General features: G+C 36.8%; 1 protein-coding gene across 1 annotated transcript; it reads left to right on the top strand.

The window, feature by feature from the left end:
• The first annotated feature begins 248 nt into the window (after nucleotides 1–248).
• Nucleotides 249–18,718, top strand: LOC121298653 (succinate--CoA ligase [ADP/GDP-forming] subunit alpha, mitochondrial-like). The gene is made up of 9 exons (XM_041229933.1): nucleotides 249–356; nucleotides 3,260–3,360; nucleotides 11,222–11,338; nucleotides 11,976–12,188; nucleotides 13,713–13,770; nucleotides 14,242–14,325; nucleotides 15,793–15,944; nucleotides 16,635–16,823; nucleotides 18,516–18,718. Exons 1-9 carry the CDS (start codon nucleotides 323–325, stop codon nucleotides 18,540–18,542), a joined length of 975 nt encoding a protein of 324 aa, XP_041085867.1. The 5' UTR covers nucleotides 249–322; the 3' UTR covers nucleotides 18,543–18,718.
• The last annotated feature ends 7,992 nt before the right edge of the window (nucleotides 18,719–26,710 follow it).

The raw sequence follows: 26,710 nt of genomic DNA, 5'->3' as shown, positions 1-26,710 counted from the left end.
TGTATTTAGATGTCGTGCAGTACAGTAGTGCTAACCCTCGCAAGAAACTACAGTACCCACTATCCTTTACGGGAAGAGGTCCTCGCGGGTCAGGATTTGCAGCTGCCTTCTTAAGTCCTTCAAAGTATTGCACATCTAAGAGTAAGAATATTCGTGAAATTATATATTTGATTCATGATATATTGTGACTGTAGGTTAAAGAACACATATCTCATTAGTTAGTGTTACTTTTTAAATTGACATTCAGGCATATTGAGATGCCGGCAATTCACTGTGAAGCGTAGGTCCCGCTATTACCAGTGTCATTGGCGAATGACCGAAGATGTCTCACAGTAGGTTGTTTGCCCGTTTGCTGTGTAAGTATTTCAAGTTTCTTTGAAATTCTGTTTGTACGAGTGCAATTCTCGCAGTGCGGTATGCTGCTTTAAGAAGTATAGTGGTTGACGATATGCGTAACGTTATATGTATGTATATAAATATATTTTAAACTGCGTCTACACTTAGTCCCATGTGTACCCTCTAGCTAGCCTCTCAATATTTTTTTTTTCTTTTTTTTTTTCTTGAGTCTTTAGGCCAGATTGAATTTTGACTAGGTCCTTACTTGTCAATGTAATCTTAATATCTTGAAAATAGTGCGGTGTATAGCGTTAATATGTACAGAGGATGTGTTGTAAAAACATGTGCCTTGTGTTAGGATACGTCACCATTTAGTACTGCTGATCAATCATATTAAGTAAACACCTGTTTAAACTATAAAGGTCTGCAATATTAAGCTTGAAATCAGTGCACATTGAATGCACTATTAACAAATAATGAACTTGTCTTTTAAGTTTATGATTTATAATGACATTAAAGGCCATTAAGTTAACAGTTAAATTACTGGGTTAACCTGTTGATGTTCATGCAGGTGGACTTTGGAGTATTCTAGTTATTTGATGCAATAAAATGAGGTCCCAATAAAGTGTGTGTGTGTGTATGTGTATATATATATATATATATATATATATATATATATATATATAAAATGTGTGTGTGTATAAACTGCGGCACTAAAACAACACTGCCACGTGATCACGAGTGTTTGTTCAGTAAGATTTTGTAAGTCTTTTAAATTTTGGTTTTCTGGTGATCATTTTTACATGCATGTTTATAGTAGTGAAAAATGTGTGCGCCCCCCCCCCCCCCCCCCCCCCCCCCCCCCCCCCCCTTTATACAGTGTATCTCCTTGAAACCACTTTAGCAAAACTTTAACAAATGCATTGCCTCACAGCCTAGTCTTACTGCTTTGTTTACTACAAGGCAGTTCAGAAGTCGCAAGTAAGTACTGTGTGTAACACAGTGAACTAACAGATGGTCACAGAGAAGGTCATGGTATGTTTGGCAGGTTTCATCATGGAGTACTTGCTCAGTGTAACTGTAACAGTGCCCCATGCAGTAAGAAATAGCCTGCATGCACCAGTGTACAGTTTGGTCATGTTGTTTAGGTATAGGTTTTCATTCAGTATCTTTTTTTTTTTTTTAATTGCCTCAGTAGGCTGTCTTGAGGGGAGACTATAGATTTAACAGTATAGTACTCATGCTAGTTTTATGTACACTAATATAGAGCTCCCAACATAAAAGAAGGCCGTCGTTGGATCTCTCTGGATTTCAAATGCCATGCAGCCCTGATTTATTACAATATGTTTCTGTTATTGAAAATGGAGCTGGCAGAGTTGCACACATCTGTTTGTTAAAGGAAGGACACACTGGTTATTTGCTTCACAGCCTTTGGAATTTGAGCTGCACGTGCGATTATTAAACGCTGACGTTTCTTTGAACGTTAGATATATAGCCTTGTAAGTCCTTAACCCCTTTGCAGCCAAAGGTTTTTGCTATAGATGTCACCCAACAGCCAATCATCTTATGGCTGTTTTTACCACACTGTCATTAAAGTGATGTATAAAAAAAAAGTATAGTCAGCAAAGTTGAAACAAATAAAATAAAAATCCAGACCCTTTCCACAACACACCACTATATTTTCATTTTACATTAAACTATAAACAGTTTTTGCATGTCCATACAACAATGTAAAGGCTCTGCCTGAACTGTACGGAGTTCATGTTTTTCATGCACTCTGACTAGTCTTGTGTGTAAGAGTGGTAGAGCCCCTCTCAACTCTTTCTTCAGATTCCTCAGGGCCTCTCTACAGTATCTGGGTTTGATCAGTCATACCCTGCCCACCAATCAGAATTCAGGAACTCCTGTAGCACTTCCCCATCACTGCAAACGCTACGCCAGGTTTTATAATACAGATCTGAAAGAACAAATACACAAATAAATACATCATTCCAACCAGCTGCTTACTCTAATGACTGACATGCTTTGCAGCCAGTAAGATGCTTGACTACAAAGGCACTGCCGAGGTGAAATGACCCAGGAAGTGCAAATGTTTCCGACTTCCTGGAAGGCAAGCAAACTGACAACTTGTACAAAAACTGCACACTTGAGACCTGTATCGCTAATGAATGTGCAAAACACAGCACTTAAGGGTTTTATACTAAGTACAGCTACTTTAACACTCCTACAAGTACATTGAGGATTAGAATATATAACCAGGGATCGAAATGCTGTACTAAGAATGGAAATCTAAAGACCCCAGTGGAAGATTTTCTAGTTCGATTCCGACCATTTATTCTGTTTTCTGACATCATCTCTTTTTAAATCTTGAAATATTATTACTTGTTCAGTGGTGAAGGGATTTCACAGTGTTAAGAGTTTAAGCTTTAAAACGCCTTCTCTTTCTCTCTCTGTCTCTCTCGGCAGTAGATATTTAAGGCACTTGCACAAAGCTTCTGGAATCCTGAATTTCCTAAAGCTCAGTTTGTTTGACCCTGCACTACTTAAACCTACTTGTATTTGACCTGAAACCAGAGCTCAAGATGTTAAATAACACTGACTGTTCAGTCAGGTGCTGTACATGCAGTACAAAAATATAGAAATATAAATCGTCTGTGTTGTCTGCTTGTCATGCTTATATTATATCATTTTGGCATGGGTATAATATAGTCCTAGATACCTTGATAACTAAGAAAAGTAAATTATATTCCCCATTGTAATCATACTTGTAGGTTATCAGGAGGTTATGAATTCCCTCTGAAATATGATTCAACACATTGTTTACCTGATCTGTTAGACCTGACCAGCACAACTCTTGTGCCTCTAACTCCTGTTAAGAGAGAGCGCAAGTGAAAGTAATGCACTGATTTGTTCTTATTTCCAGTGCAGCAGAGTGGAGTAAGGCACTGCTACACTGGGTCGCGAAAGCACCTCTACATTAACAAGGACACCAAGGTCATTTGCCAAGGATTTACTGGGAAACAGGTTTGTGTTTATGCTTTTTACTTTGTCATGCTGTACATGCAAGTCAAGCAGTGCAAATAACATTTACCCATCTATGGTGTGACGTTCCTGAAACAGAAAGGGTTGTTGCATTGTGTAATAAAGCTGGCTAATTATCATGCAATATTTTTTTAGCTGTACACCAGTTTGTATTAGTGGGTCCTATTCACAAAGGGTTTTTTTTTTGTCAAGCAGACAGTAAGATGCATTGACTCCAACTATACTGATGGGGTGAAATTGCCTCAAATGTAAACCTGTAACAAACTTCCTGGGAGCCAAGCAAACTAAGAATTTTCTTTAACCTACTGTAGTACTAGATGTCATGTTTTAAAGGGTATACATGTTTAAGTGCACATTTCTATCGTGAATGGAAATGCACTACAGATCATTTTCGATGAAAATCAAACTGTTTTTTAATGTAAATTAAACTTAATAAATACCTCGAATAATATGCCTTTCTGAAAAGGATCTGCTGTACTGTCGCTCTCTGAACCCTATAATCCCATCCATGCTATCGTAAAGAAATCCAAGCAAACTTCAGTGCCATATTTCTGTAATCAGCGTGTCAAACATATACAGCTCATTCAAAGTGGTTATTACGATTGTTTTGTAAAATAAAAGTATAACAAGGCTATACATGGCATTTTTCATATATTCCAGATTTTGATCTGTTTTTGGAACAAGTCATTTGTTCTGATCACTGGTTTGGGTTAGCATCAGTCTACTGAATCTCTTTCTGTACACATTAAAGAAAAAGACATAAAAAGTTAATACTGGGATAAGTTACAGAAAAATGTAATTGTTATTAGACACTGGTGTTAGCGATTGTAGCAGCTGTTGTCGCTGTGTAGTTAGTATTTTTAACTTTAAGGTCATACCAGCCACCAAGCAATCCTAGAAATTGTTCATAACTTGACTGCTCATTGTATGTTTGATATTATTGATTTAAATAGTGAGACAGTCAAGTACATGGAGAGAAATCATTTTAAACTCATTCATGCAACTAATTGTGTTGATATGATTTTATTGTACGCAGTACTAAGACATCCAGTAAAGTAAACTAATACTTCCTATTACTCTCACACTTTTTTGTTTTTTAAATGACAGCAAAGTTTTCAATTAATTAATCTCAGATAAGCACCTGGTAAGTGTCATATTGTAGATTGTGTGGAAGAAAAAAACAAAATCCTCTTCAAATGAATTAATTTGGATCAAAGGCAGTGTCGGGTTGCTTGGCTTTGTAATTGTAACCCTAAATTAGCGTTATGTAATCAATGTCAAGATGCAATGATTAACCCCAGTGTTAGAAAAACATTTCAGCGTGTGCTGTAATAATTAACTAGGATGGTCAAAAATGCGTTGTGGTGCTGTAGAGCAAGTCTTATGGGACAAAAAATGGCAAGCATGTCATTATGAAATGCCTAGCTAACTGACTTCCATTATATGTAAACTTATGGAAACTATAATGAGATAAATGGAAAATTACCTATATGGTAACAGTATCCTGCGAGACAGTGAGCATGCTTTTAGGAAAGGGAGATCTTTGAAAATGAATGAATGTCCAAATGAATATTTAAATAATGAGCGAATATTGAAACATGAAAATCCCATGTTCATCCCAGCACTAATTTGAAATGCATTAAGGTGAGTAATAAACTGACTCCATTGGGATTTAGAAGTTGGTTCAAACAGTTTAACAGCAAATCCTGGAGTTTGTATAATTCTGTGTAAATAAATCTAAAATTATAAGGGGCAACAATATTAATCCACAAATAAGACAACAGGCTTTTTTTTTTTTTTTTGTGCTGGGTTGTTTTTTGGATGATAATAGTAATAAAAATAATAAGGCAGTTACACTGTCCTTGTATTAAGAATAATATATGTAAATAAATAAATAAACCCACTTACCCATCATACCAGTTTTCTGATACGAAGCCCATCTCTTCAATGTTACAGTTTATTTGATTATCTTTCGCAATTTTTATTAGTTTTTTTTTAATGCGTAAATCGATTTGTCTTTTATTGTGCTTCCTCTGGTTTAACCTGACAAAAAATGCACCAGCAAAGCGAACGAGACCGGCTACTGTTGTAAAAGTCATTAAACAGTTTTAGATACTGTGCTGTATTTATTAAAATCTGTGATCTTTAGTTGTTTTTGTGCATTTTCATTTGCAAGTGAACTGTGACATTAAGGCCTTATCAAGCACTATATTCTGCAATTGTGAATACTGAATATAGAATACTGAATACACACTTTGGATACTGTTAATTTTGGAAACTTTATTTTTTATTTTTTTTGCTAAATTGCATTGCCTTTTACGTTTTACACAGTTCTGTGCATGGGTAACATTTTGACTTAATTATGCTGTTGGGTCGTTAATGGGAGAATTTTGCATCTAAATACGTATTGTAGAAGTATGTACTGTTTTACAGTCTCCGACTTTTTTGGCAAGTGATATTTTCAGAATCGTATTGCTCTGAATTTCTAAATGGAAGCCTACTTATTTTCAAACACAGTCAGTGTATTTTTAACGTTGTATCTTTTCTTGAGTTCCCTAGAAAATCAGACAAGGGTTGGAAAGGGCCAAAATGAAATAATCAGATATGCATCACCATCACTGAAGTCAAAATTTTAAAAACAATACAAATTTCACTTATATAGCACTCTGATGCAGACATTCTAGGGCGCTTTACAAAAGAAATATAAAAAAGCCTGTCTAATATTTAATCCCGCTTCAAGTATACAGACCTAGACAAGTAAGTTTTCAAACAGGATTTAAAAGATTACATTGTTCAAGCATTCCTGATATGAACTGGGAGCAAGTTCCAGAGACTAAAATACCCTGGCTCCGACTGAGTTCAAACTAAATTTAGGGACTCTCAGACGATGAACATTTTCCGATATCTGGGAACGACCAGGGACATACGGGGTCAGCAGATCTTAAAACCAAGATTAACTAAAGCCCTTTTCACTGGCACTCCTATCCGGGTCTGGACCCGAGTCACAATCCCGCGTAATGTGAAATCACGTACCTGGGTCATACCTGGGTTAACCCAGGTCTCATCAACCCACCTCAAGATGTGCATCAACACACTTTGACCTGGGTTGAGCAAAACAAAAGGCTTGAGCCGACGCAGTAAAAAAAAAAAAAAAAACGCCACTCCTGCGTGAAGGTTTCACTTCCGCCAGGAACTTTTGTGTTTAGCCATATTTTTGTTGATTGAGCCACTGCATGATCCAGATTGCAGCAGGGATGAAGAAACATTTGCACTAATCAACATTTTGTGTCAACGGTTCAGAGCAGAGAAGCTTGGATGGAAGCATCAGTAACAAGGTGCTTCCAGGGCATTGTTTACTTGCGTCTGTCACCCTGGTCAACTCTGCTTTATCAAAAGCAGTGTGAAATCGCGTAGCTGACCCGGGTAGGTTCTGACCCAGGTAGATCATGCCAGTGTGAAAGGGGCTTTAGATAAAAAAAAAGAATAATAATAATCGCAAGATTTTTTGCTATAAATTTCTTTAATTGCTTGACAGGCCTAATACAGGCAACCCCCGACTTATGACTCTTCAATTTATGACGCACGGCACTTATGACTCTTTTTGCATTATTACCCTGCTTCGACTTTACGATATCAATACGCCATTTATGACACGGAAAGACCTGAGTGCACGCTTGGTGTCTGAACTGCAGTACCTGCCATGGTCACCCTGACTTAGTCTAGCGTTTTTTATGCATGTAACGTTTTTTTATTATTATTTTTTTTTTTTTTTAGAATTTATTTGCCCTTAACAATGACTGATAAGAACAATGGACTCAAAACGAAACCTAAGTTGTGAACTCTGTCAGTTGAGGGGCTTAAGTTCAGGCGATCGAAGTTCCGGCTAGGAGTACTGCATACACACACTGAACAAAAACACATCATTGGAAAGCCCAGAGTCTGTACTTTTAAACAAGCCAGGTAGGTGTCTAAGTAATATGCGCCTAACCGCCGGGCTGAGTTTTAAGATTAAAATAAATATTTGCATGAGTACAATATAACGGGTCATTTTTGTAAAACTATATTATCTGGCCGAAGAGTCAGGAACGTAACCCCAATTTATCCATTGTTCCTATTGGAAAATGTGCTTCAACTTACAGTGTGACTTTCAGGAACCAATTATGTCATAAGTGAGAGGACTGCCTGTATGTAATGTCAGGGATCTACCCAGGAATTCCGTACAGCTGGGCGGCAGAACACTATAGCCGTGAGCACTTTTAACGGCAAAATTATCTTGCCTTTTACCTTAAATATGTAATACAGCAAAGAGTTTGAATATTGTGCTGTCTTTTGTTGACTATATGTGGTTGCGCTTTTTTATGTTCTATATTTTCTTTTCCATCAGGTTTTTTATTCTGGTGGATTACAGTGCTTATGTAGGCACTGTACGATTTGACTGGGGAAAGGTAACGTAGGTTTATTGGAGTTCACAAAAAAAACGTTAAACTTTTTTCACTTCCTTTTTAGCGTAATTCTTGAGCTTATTCATTTAAATTGTTTTCTTTATGTTAATTTTTTCAGGGCATTTTGTTAATACACGTCTATTTTTGTTTTTCGCTGTTATGCAACTGTTCATTTTAATCATTTTTTTTTTTTAAGACAACAGTACTCGCACACATTTGACCACCATCATAAACTGTTGCATGAAACTGGAGTGTAATATTCCAGCATCGCTGCACTTAAGCATTTGTATGACAGCTGCCAACAGCTGATATCCCATCATGCCTTTCTTCTTAGGCGTACAGCCTCTATATATGAAACACGAATATCTCTCACAAGCACCTGAGTACGTATTGTTACGATATCACAACAAAAGCAATGCACTTTTCTTTTGCTGCATATGTATAGCTATTATGTACTATATATCAACGTACAGTACAATAACATGACAAAAAATGCACGTTGATAATACCCGAAAGTAATCTTAGTATTTTTTTTTTTTGATAAAGTAGCTGGCGCAAATATAGTATTTAGGTGGTGGACTGCAATGATTGCCGACTTATTCTGCATTCATTGTCACTATTTTTGCTTTTTAAATTTTTTTTTTTTTGCAGTCATTTTTAACGTTTTAGACTCTCAAAGTGCTTAACACAGAAAACCTGCCTTTTTGTTTGTTTTGTCAAATTTGAAGGCTGTGGTTTTGAACAGTTTCCTACCTGGAGGAGTTGATCAGAACACATTTTATTGAAGTGTTCCTGAAGACCATTAACACCAGAACCGACAAGATTTCGGACTACATACAACCGCCACACCTGCAAAATGTGCAGTTCCATTTTAAAACGACTTTGAAATGAAAATGAAAAATAGTATAAAACAAAAATATAACATAACTTATGCAACCTGAAAATGCTTTGAGCGAAACAGAGGCTCTGTATGTTCAGAGTTCTGTTACAGCTTTCTAAGTACAATCTACGCAGAAAACACACTTTTCAACTGTACCAGCGCATTTGCCACAGACTGCCTTTTCACAACGGGCGCACACATCAAAATTTCTCTATTGCATTTAGCAGCTTGGCACTGTCTTTTATTCCATGTGCCAGTGGGCGCAGCGCTGGCTGAAGGTTGAGGGGAATTTGCCAGCCAACTTTCATGTCTCTTATCAAAATGTTTCTGCCATAGCTCCAGAGCTAGTTGCAAAATGAAGTCCCTCCGAGTGATTGTGTTGCTGGTGCACTCCTTGTACAAAACGAAAGACAGGTCCAAAACATAAAAAAAAAAAAACAGCCACAGGCCACCTGTGAGTACCACCTTTGACAGAATACAGCCGTGCCATTTGATCCAGTATATCCACACCGTACTTCGTTGAGTTGTAAAGTGCAACAGGCTCTGGCATTCGTTTTGTGCAGAGAGCTTACAATAAGCACATTTTTTATATATTTGTTTACACCTGTACACACTCAGGGTGGCACAGTCGTTCTGCCTGAGGAGTGTAGTGGAGTGCAGGGGGGCTCGCACGGCTTGAGCTGTTGGTGGTAACTCTATTCAGAGGACAGGCAGACAAGAAAAAAGTAGAGTAGCTGTATCACACTGTATTGTGATTTAATGTGTATATTTTGTGGCAACTGCTAATAATAATATATGATAATAATAATATGTGATGTGTAGAATGCACTCGACAGGAGTATATAATACTCTCTTTCACAATGACTTTGATTTTATTACAAAGCCCAAACTAAATTGTTGGCTGTATTGTATTTATTTCAATATGCTGCAAAAAATGGGGGACTGGTGGTTGAAGAAGCAAGTGCTTATTCATTTTTATGATTCTGCAATACTGTATGTGTATGTAATTCAAATGTTTAGTAACACTTAAGAACGGACATGCACAAGATATTCATATACGCAGAGATGTTTAAATTTGAATTGCAAAAGCCATTCAAAAAGCAGCTATGGCGGTGCTAGTGTTAAGCTTTAATAACCTTTCAATTTGTACTGAGAGGGGACAGTCCAGCTCCCCTTTAGAGATAAACCCAATGTTCTCTGTTCTGTCCCTTTCTGTGTTCTGTATTAAAGCATGCATGTGCAGAATAGTAACAATGCAGATTGAGTTCTTTCTGAAAGACAGGTCTTGTAATGTTGTTGTTTTCTCTGTTTGATTTCATTAATATTTAATGGAGCCTTGAAATGTGTTGAACCGTCTTTCACTGATGCCCGTAAGCAGATTTAAGTAAACAAGACACTTTGAGAGGATTATTGGAGCAAAGCTATTTTGAACAGCTAAAAAATGATTAAGTTCATTTCGTGCCAAGCTGATGCTGCCTATCAGTATTGAATGTGTTCCATACAGTACGTGGCCTGCACATTAATTACATGGTCCCTTATGGTAAAAAACACAACATGGCTCTGTGTTGTTGAACCTGCTGTTTGTTCATTACAGATCACTTGGCATTAATTCAGACAGGTCACTTTTAGTAAAGTTCAATTATTTATTCATTGCCAGTTGCATTAAAACGTACATTTATGTAACTAAGTTATGTTAGTACGATAGATAGCGAACGTCGACGCGTTGCAGCTGATTCGCAAGCCTCCTACGTTCGGAAGTCACAACTCGTTAAAAAATACAATTTTTTTATGACATGTAAAAAGGACTAAAAAAAATTTAAAGTACAATTTAAAAAAATAATTAAAAAAAAAAAAAATGAATGGAAGAATCTGACACAAAGATTGGTCCTATCTGGGGAACAGGAAAGGGAGAACGGGAAAGCGATGTGTGTAAATGCATTGGGTTTCGTGTAGATGGTAACTGTTTTTGTCAAAATGTTAATTAACAAGTGTATTTCAGATGGAAGTGACTTCTGTAACAGGCCTCTTAAAGTCTTAAAGGAACATGTATATTTTTTTCAGTTAATTGAACTCAGTCACACGTAATCAGATGTTCTCATTTGAATGTAAGTTGTGATCTTCTGATAAAAATCCTAATGTTTGTTTTGGCTTTTGCTAAATAAAATGTAGATGCATCAATTTATTGTGGATGAATGTGATAGTCTATTAAGAAATTAGGGTGCTGATTGCACCACTAATGTGGACCCTTATGAACTGATTGTGGCCATTTTATCTGTCATAGTTTACCTGGTGAAAATGGTAACTGCATTGATTTTCACCAGAATTGTATCATGCATCCCTAACGTCTTTTTGACGTTTCAGATTGCATTTAGCTATAATCCAATAAAGATTTTCTACAAATATTGTATCAGGTATTGTACAATTATTAGACGAGACTCTTAAGTGTGTGCACTGGTATAAAGTTTGTTTGGTGGCCCTCAGGCTGTGTACCCTGACTTTTATTTGTGTATTCTTTCACCAGGGAACGTTTCACAGTCAGCAGTCTCTGGATTATGGCACCCGGCTAGTTGGAGGAGTATCCCCCGGGAAAGGGGGTAAAACTCACCTTGGACTGCCCGTATTCAACTCGGTGCAGGAGGTAAAGGAGAATTTGTGTTTTTACGCCAGAGATGCCCAATCTTTTTGTCTGAAAGAGCTATACCAAATACCACAGTGCATTTCTGAAAGATGGTATTGTTTGCATAATACTTTACTACCTGTTTAAGTTAAGCTGTGCACACTTCATCTGCACTGGCAAGCTGCTGCTGCAAGCTCATAGAAGTATAGGGTAGGTGTGTTCTTGCTGTTGCTTGTGTTATATATATATATATATATATATATAGGGAGAAGCATCTCATTCGCAGAGCTTGAGGATAAAGACCTTCATTTAATAAAGGACGGATAAAACATTTCACAAGAACAAGCACAATTCCAGGCTTCCACATGTTTTTCTGCCAAATGGCCTCAGCAATTCCCCTACCGAAGGCTGTCTCTGCAAAGTGAGGCCAGCTGATCCTCCCATATGCATCAAATTGCCAGTGGCTTTTTAATGAAAGCAAGAAAAAGAGAATGCATATTGAAAGTTGGCCATGGGTGTTGCTTAATTCCTTGTGTCCGTGACTTGCATTCATTAATTGGAAAGCCCTTGAAATGATACTGACATTGTTTGTCATTCCTAAATAAGTCACTAAAGTTGAATTTTTTAAAATGCAATGACAATATGTTTTTTTGTTCAGGCTAAAGATGGAACTGGAGCAGATGCCACTGTTATCTACGTGCCCCCTCCCTTTGCTGGCCCTGCTATTATAGAGGCTATTGATGCTGAGATTCCACTGATTGTGTGCATCACAGAAGGAATTCCACAGCAGGATATGGTTCGAGTAAAACACAAACTGATCCGCCAAAACAAAACCCGTCTCATTGGCCCAAACTGCCCAGGAGTCATCAATGTAAGTATTATTATTATTATTATTATTATTATTATTATTATTATTATTATTATTGTAAGGTGTCCTTTTATACCACAGAACAGGTTTTAAGGCGGTATGGTCTTTGCTCCCGACTAAGGCATTCTAAATCTTAGCAAACTATTGTTGCTGTGATTTAATACTTGGATTAACATGATTGTTCATGCATTACATTGGTTTTTCTTTTACAAGTCTTGTATGACTCCATAGAGCAGGGGTTCTCAAACTTTGTCATAGTGAGCTTCCCTGAGCTATGGAAAAACATGACTACGCCTCCCCATAGCTTTCTAAAACAATGTAACAAACTGAAAATCCTATATGTTGCAAAGAAACGAGTAACAAATTAGAAGGGATTTGATATAGATTGATATGAGTTTCAGAAGTATTCATTTTTAGTTAAACAGTACAAATGGAAGCATCTAAAATCATTTTTTTCTGTCCTGTTAACTTTCTTGTCTTTGTGGTTTTTGATGTAACTTTAAAATTGCGGCTTTGTATTAAGCGTATACTGTTTTAAATCTGTTATTTAAATGACAGTTGTATGTGTGACATGCTATACAAATGTGGTTTGTTCTTTTTTTCTGCTATATACTGTACAGTGCTTTGCGATACTTTTGTATAAAAAGCGCTATATAATTGCATTAATTAAATAAACAAACATTGAGCTTCCTCTGAGAAAACTCTACAGTTTTAGATATTAAGGTAGGATGATTAGTTTCGAGATGCTGTCGTAGCTTGCAGGGCTGCATACTGTGGTTTGCCAGTATTTCACAGCATAAAACACATTGAGGCTCGGAGCACCACTGGACCCGCTCCATGTAAAGCCCAGTTTTAAATGTGCTTCGTCATATTTTCAGCTTCTGCGTTTTGCTGGAACCGCCACTGTTGCCCTCACTTCGGCTTCTGTTGTACACTTTTCTCCCTTTGTCGCAAAACGATCAATTTCTCATTGCAGCTGCACGTGTCAGAGTTGCTAAGGAACATTATTAGCACGTTAAAAAAAAAAAAAAAATTGCATTATTTTGTTTTAGTTATTTTTAATTATAATACATTTAAAATATATAATAATCCAACTTCTCTTCATAAAAAATAAATAAAAAAAGACATGGCTCACCCCATAGTTTGAGAATCGCTGCCATAGAGTCATGGATAAATGACTTGGGCTGGCTATTTGCTTGTTACAGTGGAACAATATTGTTCAGACTTACTACAATTTTAGTATTGATTTATTTTGTTCACGTCCAGTGAAATACATATACTTGGCAGGCTACTGTAAGGCTAAATAAAGAATTCTGTCAATGTTTTGACCTGCATCTACCAAGTTAAATTCGACTGTTTCAACATTGCAGTCCTGCACAAGTCCACTCAGAACTGCAGACCAGTAAATTAGTTTTCTGATGGTAATGCTTGCATTTTGTTGACTAGCCATCAGATAATGGTATCATCTTACTGATCAGCGGTCATTTTTTTTCTGTTTCTTTTTTTTTTTTTTTTTTTTTTAAATAGCCTTCAGAATGCAAGATTGGTATTATGCCTGGACACATTCACAAGAAGGGGAGAATTGGTAAGTAGATTATAGGGTAGATATATTTTACCCTGTTTTTTTTTTTTTTTGTTTAACTGTCCAATATATTCTATTTTTTGCATAGTAATTCTTTGACCTTTTTGTCAACTGAACATCTCCTGGTTCCAATGCTTCTGTTTTATTTTTTTTAATGATTTCAAATGAAGTGATCCAGTTTTGTATTTTTTATAGGATTTTTTTTTTTTTTTAAATGGTGTGCATTTTGGTTTAAAATGTTCCTGATCTCATTAAGATCTCACTACTAGTCTATTGCAGAAGGCTGATTTACCAATTTGGTAACAGTTACCAACCAAACTAATTTTCATCTGGCTCTTCTAGCAGATTAAGTTTTTAATAACAACAGAAAATGTATTTTGGTGGGCTTGGATGGAGTGAAGAGAAGTCAATTTTATTGATTTTAAAACGAGTTAAGTATTAATTTTTATTTATGTGTTTGTTTTATTTTTTTAGGTATTGTATCTAGGTCTGGCACACTGACCTATGAAGCTGTGCACCAAACCACACAAGTTGGGCTGGGACAGTCTTTGTGTATTGGTAAGTTGATGATTAATTTTTATTTATTTTTTGTTAAAGGTTTCTAATAATGACCTACAGACACGAGAGACGTTTACTGTTTTTTTAACACTACCCTGATAAGTGTGATCAGTTGAAAAAAGATTTTTCAGGGGCCTGTTCATTTCAACAATATATGTACCTGAATGAGAGAATTTCTGAAACCCAGGACTGGGTGTAGGGTTTGTACATAAGAACATAAGAAAGTTTACGAACGAGAGGAGGCCATTCGCCCTATCTTGCTCGTTTGTTTGTTAGTATCTTATTGATCCCAGAATCTCATCAAGCAGCTTCTTGAAGGATCCCAGGATGTCAGCTTCAACAATATTACTGGGGAGTTGGTTCCAGACCATCAGGATTCTCTGAGTAAAAAAGTGCCTCCTATTTTCTGTTCTGAATGCCCCTTTGTCTAATCTCCATTTGTGACCCCTGGTCCTTGTTTCTTTTTTCAGGTCGAAAAAGTCCATTGGGTCGACATTGTCAGTACTTTTTAGAATTTTGAATGCATGAATTAGGCCGCTGCGTAGTCTTCTTTGTTCAAGACTGAACAGATTCAATTCTTTTAGCCTGTCTGCATATGACATGCCTTTTAAACCTGGAATAATTCTGGTCGCTCTTCTTTGCACTCTTTCTAGAGCAGCAATATCCTTTTTGTAGCTAGGTGACCAGAACTGAACACAATATTCAATATGAGGTCTTACTAATGCATTGTACAGTTTTAACACTACTTTCCTTGATTTAAATTCAAATATATCTGAGCATCTTGTTGGCCTTTTTTATAGCTTCCCCACATTGTCTAGACGAAGACATTTATGAGTCAACAAAAACTCCTAGGTCTTTTTCATAGATTCCTTCTCCAATTTCAGTATCTCCCATATGATATTTATAATGCACATCTTTATTTCCTGCGTGCAGTACCTTACACTTTTCTCTATTAAATGTCATTTGCCATGTGTCTGCCCAGTTCTGAATCTTGTCTAGATCATTTTGAATGACCTTTGCTGCTGCAACAGTGTTTGCCACTCCTCCTATTTTTGTGTCGCCAGCAAATTTAACAAGTTTGCTTACTATACCAGAATCTAAATCATTAATGTAGATTAAGAACAGCAGAGGACCTAATATGTCTCCTCTAATCAGTACTTTCTGTTTTCTACATGTTAACCACTCCCTAATCCCCATGTACATGTGTTTCCTTGAATCCCGACTGCGTTCAGTTTGAGAATTAATTTTTTATGTGGAACTTTGTCAACAACTTTCTGGAATTCTAAATAAACCATGTCATATGCTTTTCAATTATCCATTATCGATGTTGCGTGCTCAAATAATCGAGCAGGTTAGTTAGACACGATCTCCCTTTCCTAAAACCATGTTGACTGTCTCCCAGGATTCTGTTACCATATAGGTAGAAGGCTCCATGTGTTTTAATAATTCTGTAAATATATTTTTTAGGAATTGGTGGAGATCCTTTTAATGGAACAAACTTCATTGACTGCCTTGAGGTCTTTCTAAAGGATCCGAAAACAGAAGGAATTATCCTGATAGGAGAGATTGGAGGGAATGCAGAGGAAGATGCAGCTGAGTACCTCAAACAGCACAATTCTGTGAGCAAAGTTTCATACTGAACATGTAGTACTGCTCTATCAAGGGGTAAATAATCTTGTGAACTGCCGCAGAAGAATCAGCTAGAAATGTACCCGGTGCTGTAAAATGCTCTAATACAGCCTAGATGTGGCTTAACCTAGTGGGGTGTAGGTTGGTCAAATCGGCCAGTAAGAAACATTTTTACTGGTTTTGCCTCTGATTTTGAAGTTGTGGGTGAGCAATTTTATTATTGAAACAGTCCCATCCAAACTCAAACCTTATTCATGGGCAGGTAGATAAAATACAATGTAAATGTTATTGTTTTCTTAATTTAAAAAAACTAAAAACTGTGTATTCACAACCTTTAAAAAAAAAAAAAAAAAAAAAATACAGCTGCTGCTGCTTAGTGCCGTTAACAACAAGGACACTGGGAATTATTAGCTACACAATCTATACATGCTAATCTCTTATTGTGTCTGGTTAATTGTAGTAGTTTGAAAAGGACATATTTTATCTTTTGATTTACCGCTCGAAAGACAATATACTGTTCAGGGTGTGTATAAAACAGTGTCATTTCGAAACATTTTACCTACTGTATACCATACTTCTGTGCGATACACATCTAGCAGTACACTTTTGGAATCACCCCCCTGCCCCAGTTGCTTCAAATCAAGGTTGTGTTAAAGAGTGTATCTATGTTTGTTTTTCAGGGTGCTAATGCTAAGCCCGTTGTGTCATTTATTGCTGGTTTGACTGCCCCCCCGGGCAGGAGAATGGGACATGCTGGGGCCATTATTGCAGGAGGGAAGGGAGGAGCCAAAGAGAAGATTGCTGCTCTGCAGAGCGCTGGTGTGGTGGTCAGCATGTCTCCAGCCCAGCTCGGCAGCACCATGTTCAAGGTAAGAGCAAAGTGGATTTGGGTTCAGCAGAATCAGATTACCAGATACTGATCATTATGTTCTATTAATGCTGGCATATTACAGGGGGCCGGGATTATGTGGGGGCTCCCATATATGCGCTAAACATCAAACCAGCCGTAGCTGTTTGGCTTTTCTTTTCTTTTCATTTATTTATGTATTTTTGATAAAACTTGGTTCTTTATGTAGCAATACTAGTGATATAGATGTACCCCCTCCCTGTGCTATACTTCAAACTCTCCCTGCCCCTGCTCTCTTTTTAAATGAGTCTATGAGCTCCAAGGCTTGCCACTCCAAGTGTTTGGCTTTGCTTTACTCCAAGAACTAGAAGTCCTCTGGGCTGCAGCATTTCGTGAAGAATTGAAGTCCCAGCAGCACCTGCTCGTGAGCACTTTTAAATCTCAGCCGGACTACCACTCAGTAAATGTCAAATCGCTGAACATACATTACATGTTTTTTTTTTAATGAACCTACTCAATGATACAGCTGGGTTATCGCATTTTTGTTGTTCAATAATGATCATATTATGTTGAAATTTCATGATGGACAAAACATAAAATAAAATACTAAAACAGTGACATGTAAATTAACTATTTTCCATCAGCAGATGGCAGTAAACAGTCATAGAAAATCATTATAGAGAAGAAAAAAGATAGTGTTTCAAAACAGTTCTAACCACAACTTAATATTGGAACAGCGAATTGGAAATTCGTTGCAGAATATCTTGGTAGATAAGCCATGGTGCTGCTTTTATACAAGTTTATGTTATTTGATCATAAGTGAGGTGTGTTTTACCAAAGAAAAAACTTTAATAACTGAAATCATTGATCACCGATATATTTTAATCAAAAGCTTTTAGAATTACATTTTTACAGAAAGTAGAAGATTTGTGGTGATAAAATAAATTATTTCATATAAATAGACAGTTGACTCTTCATTTACTGCTTCATTCAAATGGAATAATCCTATATATTTTTAAAACAGTACCTGTTATTATTATTATGATTATGATGTACTCAACCAAAATTGATTGTCTCTCATGATTTATTACTTACTGGGTTTCAGTGGTCAGTCCAGCCTAGGACACTGCTATGGCTAAAATACACAACATGTTTACTATTTATCTACTATTATTATTATTATTATTATTATTATTATTTATTTAATAATTTAATAATATAATAATAATAATAATAATAATAATAAGAATAATAATAATAATAATAATAATAATAACATTTAAAACATCTGTGTGTAATTGTATCAACTTGTCAATAGGACGCAGCAACTTACTAGCACTTCCAAAAAATACATCATCTAAATTGGACAAAAAATAAAGCAACAACTGGAATAGACTGACAAAACCACTGTTATAAGGTTTTTATCTAAAGAAAAATACCAAGGTTAAGCCCAAGCCCAGAAAGTGAGATCAAATTGTGGTTTTTCACCATACCTGTGGCAAATCCTTGACATGACAAAGTGTACTTCTTGACTTCTTCTTTAACTCCAAAATGCTTTGAAACATGGCTTCAGAGCAGTTCTTTAACATAAAGAAATACACCGTAAGACATGTGCAGATCCAAGGTTATTTTCTTGCCCTCTGGACTGCAGCATGTTTCAAAAGAAAGTAATTATCTTTTTGTGTGTGCGTGTCTCTGTCTGTCTGCGTTGCAGGAATTTGAAAAGAGGAAGATGTTGTAAATTTCTTGCCAAGAAAGCCACACCTGTCTCTGTGTGCCTCTGTTGTCTACTGCTCTACGGTTCTCTAAAGAGGCTGCATTTTTCTCCAAGCTATATACATATGGTTTAAATATATTTTATTTCAATGTGTACACTAAGATGTGCACCTGAATAAAAATAATACATTTATCAATTAAGCTAAACGTCTTGTTCTTTTTTTAAAAAAATAAATAAAAAGTTGCATATTATTACAATAAAGATTCTCTTTGCAAAGTTGTATTTTATATCTGACATTCTAGTTAAAGAACAAGTGTGTGTTCAGCCCGCACTAGCGTTTTCTTAGTGTTTTAAATGGGCCGTCAGGGGAGATCTCCCTTAACAGTGTGTCCCGCCGAGGGAGCGTTCGTAATCCCCCCCCCCCGAAAAAATAAAAAAATAAAAACACCTATTGGTGAAATACACAGTTTTCCTGAACCTACTATTGAAATTAATATCAATATTTTATGGATGAGATGTCCTGCTGGGAAAAAAAGGCATGTTTTTTTCTTACTACCAAGGTAAGGGACATTCATTTAATTTTAGTTTGCTACTATAGACAGATAGATAGATATAAATAATTTAGGGGTTTTAATCTTTACAATTTCTATTGACCGACTAATCATCTGATCTGTGATTGATTAATCGCACCTTTTTGCTAGTAATATGAAATTGCTGCACTTCCTGTTTACTTTTCCTTCAGACAAATGCCATGTCTAAAAGAAAAAAGGTAAATACACCCAGAGCCTATATATTGTAAATTACCAGTTGCACTACAACCTATAGTACATGACATGCATTTGGTATACTGTAAGCTTTCAAGTTTCAGATTAACAGAAGTAACTTAGTTTTTTTTTTTGGTTAGAAATGTCATTTATTGAGTGCTGTTTTATTTTAGCTGAAGAAAAAATACAACATCACTGTTCATTTTCTGATACTGTTTGAAATAATTACTTTGAAGAAAAAGAACAAATCGGCTTACTTGCAACTAAGTGCCTTTTTCAGTATACAGTGTATTTCAGTAGTGCATTTTTCAGCATACAGTGCATGTGATTGCTACAGGGGATGAAGCATTACCTGCAGAACTCTTACCAGGGAATTTGTGTAAAACATTGAACCTACATGTCCAAGTCTGTCACGTTGACTCTGGGTGTGCAAATGCCATTGATAATATTGAGAAATTCACAAATTGTATAAACATAGGCTTGGTTGATCTAAATCAGCTGTTTTCAAACTGGGGTAGGCAAACTGTTTTTGGGTTACGCGACAAAAAATCATGTAATTGTGGACAATGCTTTTTTAAAATTTTTTTACAACATTGTAGTGCTTCAGCAATCTAATCAACAATGTTGAATCCTCTCCTCTCAAATAAAACCAGTCATACTGGTGCGCGTTTCCTTTCTGTTAGGCGAGGTTGTAAACACCCAGCCGGGTGCTGACAGTGCGTTGAGCGCACACGTGGCTAATTTGCGTATTTAAAGAGGGCGATACTGCAGTCTGGGCTAAAAAAAACAAAAAAACAATAAACCTCAGATTGTCATTGTATGATGTTGCTTCTTTTAAAAATATATGGTATTTACTAGGTATGTTTACTTTCTGGAGTTTAAATATTCAGTGTTTAGTAGTTTAATCAGTTCAGTGTTTTATCCACGTTTTTAAATAACAATGAAATCACTCACTTGTTCTGCCTGGAGCTGCTTGTAAGTTTTTTCATTATTAATTTGCTGAACTCCTTTGTTGTGCGAGTGCATTACCCTACTTCTTCACAGTGGTAATTATTAATAGAAGCAAAAGTGTGAGATTATTGTTATTACAAAAATGGAATTGTGGGATTAAAAAAAAACAAAATCATTACCTAAATCCTGGTATTGGGAAAAGTGTCCTGAATTGGATTCCCTACTCCAGACCTATTGAGTGTGTTCATATCGTAAGCATGTGCACATCAACAAGCTTTAATTGTCTTACAGCTGATTAACACGAACAGACTAGTCCACTAAACACTTTAACACATAAGCATTTTGCTTAAAGTTATTTTTGATTGCCTCACATAAATATCCCCTTTCTACTTTCAGGAAATTAGCTTTTGGAAATAATCACTTCAAAACAATGTGCTTATTCTAGCTGGATTCGAAATCGCACAAGACATAGCATTTTACGTTGTCTCCGCTCAAGTGTTCAATGATAAAATTAGAGTTCAATAAAAAACAAAACAAACAAAAAAAGCCTTTATTTCTAACTTTTAACAATTCTTACACTTCTACACCTGCATTTGGTGGAAGAAATGCATGGCTGTTGTTAAAAATTGCTTTTTGATTTTGTTTTAAACTGTTGTTGGGCTTGTTTCGGCATAGTTACTGGAGCCAGGATTTTGAAATAATTTTGCATAGTATTTGCACTGTGGTTAACTACCATATTCCTTCGAATTGAAGACGTGCTTTTTTAAAATTTATTTATGCTTGGCTCACCACTACCACCCCTGTGCTGACTTGGGAGCGGTGAAGATGAACACACGCTGTCCTCTGAAGCGTGTGCTGTCAGCCGACTGCTTCTTTACACACTGCAGATTCACCATGCGGCTGCCCAGGAGCTACAGCGTGGGAGGACAATGCAGTTCCCAGGCAGCTAACAGGCAAGCCAGACTACAGGGGTCGCTGATGCGCTGTGAACGGAGGACACCCTTGTCGACCTAAACCCTCACCCCCCCAGTGATGCTAAGCCAATTGAGCAATGCCTCCTGGGAACTCTCGTCCACAGTCGGCTGTGGAATGGCCCAGACTCGAACCGGCGACGTCCAGGCTATGGACGCCTTTACTGGATGCGCCACTGGGGAGCCCCATAAGATGAGCTTCTCAAAAATAGCCTGCGGCTTAAATTTGAGTACAGTATACTGATGCATGTATTAAAATCGCCAACAAAAGACGTGACTACCTGAGTACACAAACAGCAATGTTACTGACTGCTGTGAAAAGACAACAAAGACGTCTGCCGAACACAAGCAGCAACGTTGACACTGCTGACAAAAAACAAACCGAGCTTCCTGAGGAATTCCAAGAGAAACATTTACAATTTCAGAATTTGTAACAAACAGTAGCAGCTTGGACAGATCGTAAATGCTAATTGTATTTTTCGACATGCCAAGAAATGTTCAATGCTGGTGTGGTTGCTCGGTTACATGTTGTCTGATGCCATGGAGACTTAATGTCATGCTTGCTGTTGTGTGTGATGCCGTACGTGAGTGGTGGTGAAGACAGACGCCATCTTAAGTATCTTAAGTAAACAAACTCCATTGTTAATATACAATAACACTATTTTGTGTCATTTTTGTACGATATAACAGCATAATTGAAGTATAAATGCATATTTGTTTGATTTGTTTTTTCCACTGATCTAAATGATATCATTATAAATGAATGGGCGGTCTGTCTTGTGTATGTCTGGAGCATATGAAGTTCTGATTTGAATACTAAAATTGATGTCCAGTGACTCACGAAAGCTGTAAATAGACTAGAGAAAGACAGACGTTCTAGAGAGACTACCTTAGGGATGGTGAAAAATATATATTTTTTTTTGGGGGGGGGGATGATGTAAGGCAAAATCAACCAATATATATGGGCTGTTTTTGTTGCACATCCTGAAATAACAAAATTTTGTTTGTCATCAAATGTATTGAGTTTCTTTTAATTTCTATCCTTCAAAGACATTTGTGTGTGTCCTGGGATTGATTTTAGCTATTTACAGTATGAACCTGTTAAGACGCAATGGCTGGAGTGGCCTTTTGCTCTTGTTTTGAAACTCTTGTGGTTTTTATCAATCAATCAATCTCTATTTTATATAGCTCCTTTTATAGTGGACCACCATCACAAAGTGCTTTACAAGATGCAGTAACAACAAGAAAATCCATAATACTTCAAATACAGAGAAATGCATAATACATGATATGCCTTGTGCTATTATTGTTAACACCAAAGATTATGTTATAGTTCTTACGTTATGTAGTAGTGCTGTCGTATTATGTCTAAATCCATTAATACTTTCCGTTTATGTACAGCCGTAATGTAATAAATATTGCCCTGCAGTTTTCGTATATAATACAGTGTAAAGTTCATAATACATGATTGTAACATAATATGTGAAATAGTAGCAGCAGCACAGCAGCTAATAGCAGATATCAGGCTTAAAGAGCATGGAAAGCAAGAGAGAGCATGTGGGTCTTGAGAGTTGATTTAAAGCGAGCGACAGTGGGAGCATCACGCACCAAAGCTGGGAGAGAGTTCCAAAGAGTCGGAGCTATGAAGCTAAACTAGCGTTCTCCAAGTGTACTGCATTTTTGCTTGTGGATAACAAGCAGGACAGAGTCCAGGGATCTCAGCATGTGGGCAGGGACATAGCGGGTCAGCAGATTGAGGAGGTACTTGGGACCTGTGTGATGAAGGCCATTGTAGGTGAGCAGGACTTTTTTGAAAGTAATCCTGACATTTACAGGTAGCCGGTACAGCTGGGCAAGACGGGGGGTGATGTGATCACGTTTTTTACATCTGGTAAGAATCGTGGCAGCAGCATTCTAAACTAGCTGCAGTCGGTTTATGGTGTGTGCCGGGAGACCAACATATAGAGTTGCAGTAGTCCAGTCAAAAGAGACAAATGCATGACAAAGTATCTCTGCATCTGGGAGGGAAAGGTAGGGACGGACTTTGGAGATGTTTCGAAGATGGTAGAAGGGAAATTTGACCACAGAGGAGATGTGGACATCAAAAGAGAGGCTGCTGTCAAGAAGTACACCAAGGCTTCGCTCTGTGGGGGACTGCCAATTTATACTATCCTGTCGACCTGGAGCCCTATACTTTACACACATTTCTAATCAGGCTCTCAATTCAAAACAGCCCAGCACAAAAGGAAATCTAAATTACACTTTAAGTGCAGCCTGATTTACCTGAACAAGCAACGATTTAAACTATTTAATTGTATTAGTTGAGTCAGTCTCAGAGTTAAGTTAGTGACTTTAATATTGTCAAATAAACACATCATCAAACCAAGCAGAACAGTCTACATCAAATCACAGCATTAGGATTATGCCAAATTAATACAATTTAATTTTAAAAGAGCACACTTTCAAGGATAAACACCTCAAACACAACATACAGGTTCCACTCAGAGGCCTTTAAAAGTAGGGGAGCCATGCCCCCTCACTTTTTGACAAAAGAAAACAAACAAACAAAAAAAAAAACGTGCACAGCAGAAAAAGGCTATAGTATAGCACATGTTTAGGTCTGGTTTTACTCTGCAGCCCACATCAAAACGAGATGCTAATTATATCAGAAGAACCTACCTACCTATGACCATAACGGTTAGCACAGATTTGATTTTATTCTTAAAAATCGTTGCTACCCCACACACCCCAACTTTTACAAAGGCTCCAGCGCTGTTAGTTTAAACGTTTAAAAGACTCCAAGAAATTCAACATAACAGCTGTCATAATCAGTGTGTTTATTTGATCTTTCAAAAAAGCTACTGTAAGAGCATATGTTTCTCCCTTCAGAAAGAACATGATCACCACTAACATCCATTCTGCAGTCATGATTCACCCTAAGATGTAAATGTTTTTCAAAAGAAAAAAAAAACAAAAAACACTGGCATCTGGTAACACTGAATGAAGGTAATAATTCAATGTCTGCTTTTAAGTATCTTTTTAAAAGAAAAGCTTTTTATTTTTTACTGAAGAAAGTCCATGGGCAGTGGTAGATTATTTCATCAAGCAATCAATCAATGAATCTTTATTTTATATAGCGCCTTTCATAGTGGACCACCATCACAAAGCACTTTACAAGATGCAGTAACAAGAAGAAAAACCGTAATACACTAAATACAGAGGAAAGTGCATAATCCATGAAATAGTACATTTAATAGAATGGAAAATGCATAATACATGAAATAGTAGCAGCAGCACAGCAGCTAATAGCAGATATCAGGCTTAAAGAGCATGGAAAGCAAGAGAGAACAGGTGTGTCTTGAGAGTTGATTTAAAGACGGTGTAATGACCATAAGGCGTCTGCTAGATAAACAAATAATAATAACAAAGGGAACACAATGTTGTTCAAACATTCAAACATCATTTTTATAATAGCTAGTACGAGGTATACTGTCCTTTTTTTTTTTTTTTTTTTTTTTTAAACTGTGTCGAGATAATCTATATTGCATTTGCAGCACCAAAAGTGTGGATTAAAAATCTATAACAAGAAAATCTGACCTCCTGTTGTAGGGGAAAAAAATAGGGAACACAAATCTTTCCTGTATGCATTCAGCCCAAACCTACACATTGCCCAGCTACACTCAATTACCACATGATTTTAGCTCGAAGAAACAGAAAACAACACTACAGATGACAGTCGTATAATACATAGTAGCATAGGATGGTTTAAAGAACAACGGTATATTAAGACATCTTGTAAAATGAAGTTGATCCTACCATAGGGAGTCACATCTTCTCCAGTTAAACTATAACAGACAAACATTTCAACAACCAAACGTATTTTGCAATTTGATAAGTCAGATCCAACAGCTTTGCAAATATTTTGTTGACCAACACTGAAGAGCTTATCATTAAGTACTATTATTATATTAGTCATCTGCCAAACATCCTACTGTACAGTATTAAATATTAGTGGAATGCTATTTAATAGTATCAGAACTATAGCACCAGAGTTGGGTGGGATCTGTTCAGTGTAGACACAGCTTTCATTGTTAACAAAAAAGAATCCTTGTTTTCATAGGCTGGGTTTGGAAACGTGCCCCATTGAGAGATTGGACTGCTGGAGTATTGACGGATGCAGCATGGAGATCAAGACCTGTGCTGATCATTGCACTATTTCATTACGTTCACCAAAAGCTCACTGTAATGTGATAATTTCAATTAGGGTACACCATTTCAAATGCTTTCTGATTACAGCACATACTATAGTTGTTCCCAAAGACTTCAAACACCTTCTGGTTTGGCTTGCTGGTGGCTCTCTGTGAGTTCATTGTGCTTTCACAATGTAAATCAGGGGTGCCGCAGTGCCTTCTGGCTATCGTTCCACCCAAGCTCTCAATTACTTAATTGGTCTAAATTCTTGATTAATTGGACAGCTTTAACACTTCTCTCCTGGCCTCAGAATGGTTCACATGTCATGTTTCTTGAATCAAGTGCATTTTTTAAATCATCAACTGCAAAAAGCCTTGAAAAAATATTAAATATGTCCAATTAAACAAATAATTAGATCAATTAAATTAATTGAGAGATTAAGTTGGAATGAAATCCAGAAGACCCTGCTGCCCCCAGAGGACTGGAGTTTGACGCCCCTGGGGTAAATGAAGGGCAACCTGAATTTAATTATTGCCCACAGAACACGTCTCCCACTATGGCAGAATCTCCAACCCCTGTCCTGGAGAGCAACTGGGTCTGCTGGTTTTTGTTTCAATGGAGTTCTCAGTTACTTAATTGCACTAATTATTAGTTTAATTAGTCAAGAATAACAGGTGTTCCAGATCTTTAACCAGTGATGATGTAAAGACACCTGGAAAACCTGTTGAATAGGGGCTCTTCAGGACCAGGGGTGGAGACCCCTGCTTTACAGTCTCTGGTTGTCTTTTCGATCAACAGATTTTGAAGTTGTGGACTAAAGTAAAGCATACATTTGAAGTCTGTCATACAATCTGACTGTGCTTAAATGTCCAGTAAAGCACAACTTTTTACATTGGTCATGCTTGTTTGTTCTAAGGCAGCTCTACTGCTGTATTAAAAATAAAACAAACAAACAATGGAGAATTAATAAAAATCATCAGTAGTGATAACAGTGATGTGCTGGAATTTAATTTGGGGAGGTCTCAAGTCATATTCAGCCATCCTCACTCATGAGTTACATACAGTGTCATTTCTCATGAGTTACATACAGTGTCATTTCTCATGAGTTAAATACAGTGTCATTTCTCATGAGTTAAATACAGTGTCATTTCTCATGAGTTACATACAGTGTCATTTCTCATGAGTTAAATACAGTGTCATTTCTCATGAGTTAAATACAGTCTCATTTCTCATGAGTTACATACAGTGTCATTTCTCATGAGTTAAATACAGTCTCATTTCTCATGAGTTAAATACAGTGTCATTTCTCACATGA

The sequence above is a fragment of the Polyodon spathula genome, chromosome 1 (genome assembly GCF_017654505.1).
Source record: "Polyodon spathula isolate WHYD16114869_AA chromosome 1, ASM1765450v1, whole genome shotgun sequence".
NCBI classification, from domain to species: Eukaryota; Metazoa; Chordata; class Actinopteri; order Acipenseriformes; family Polyodontidae; genus Polyodon; species Polyodon spathula.
Note: the sequence above shows the minus strand (reverse complement) of the source record. Positions and strands in the feature narration are given on the sequence as shown.

What these genes read in the sequence shown, in the direction of transcription:
- LOC121298653 (XM_041229933.1), top strand. Translation starts at nt 323, where the DNA reads ATGTCTCACAGTAGGTTGTTTGCCCGTTTGCTGT. An exon ending in GTTGTTTGCCCGTTTGCTGT is followed by an intron (nt 357 to 3,259) that starts GTAAGTATTTCA and finishes TCTTATTTCCAG; the next exon opens with TGCAGCAGAGTGGAGTAAGG. An exon ending in TATTCAACTCGGTGCAGGAG is followed by an intron (nt 11,339 to 11,975) that starts GTAAAGGAGAAT and finishes TTTTTTGTTCAG; the next exon opens with GCTAAAGATGGAACTGGAGC.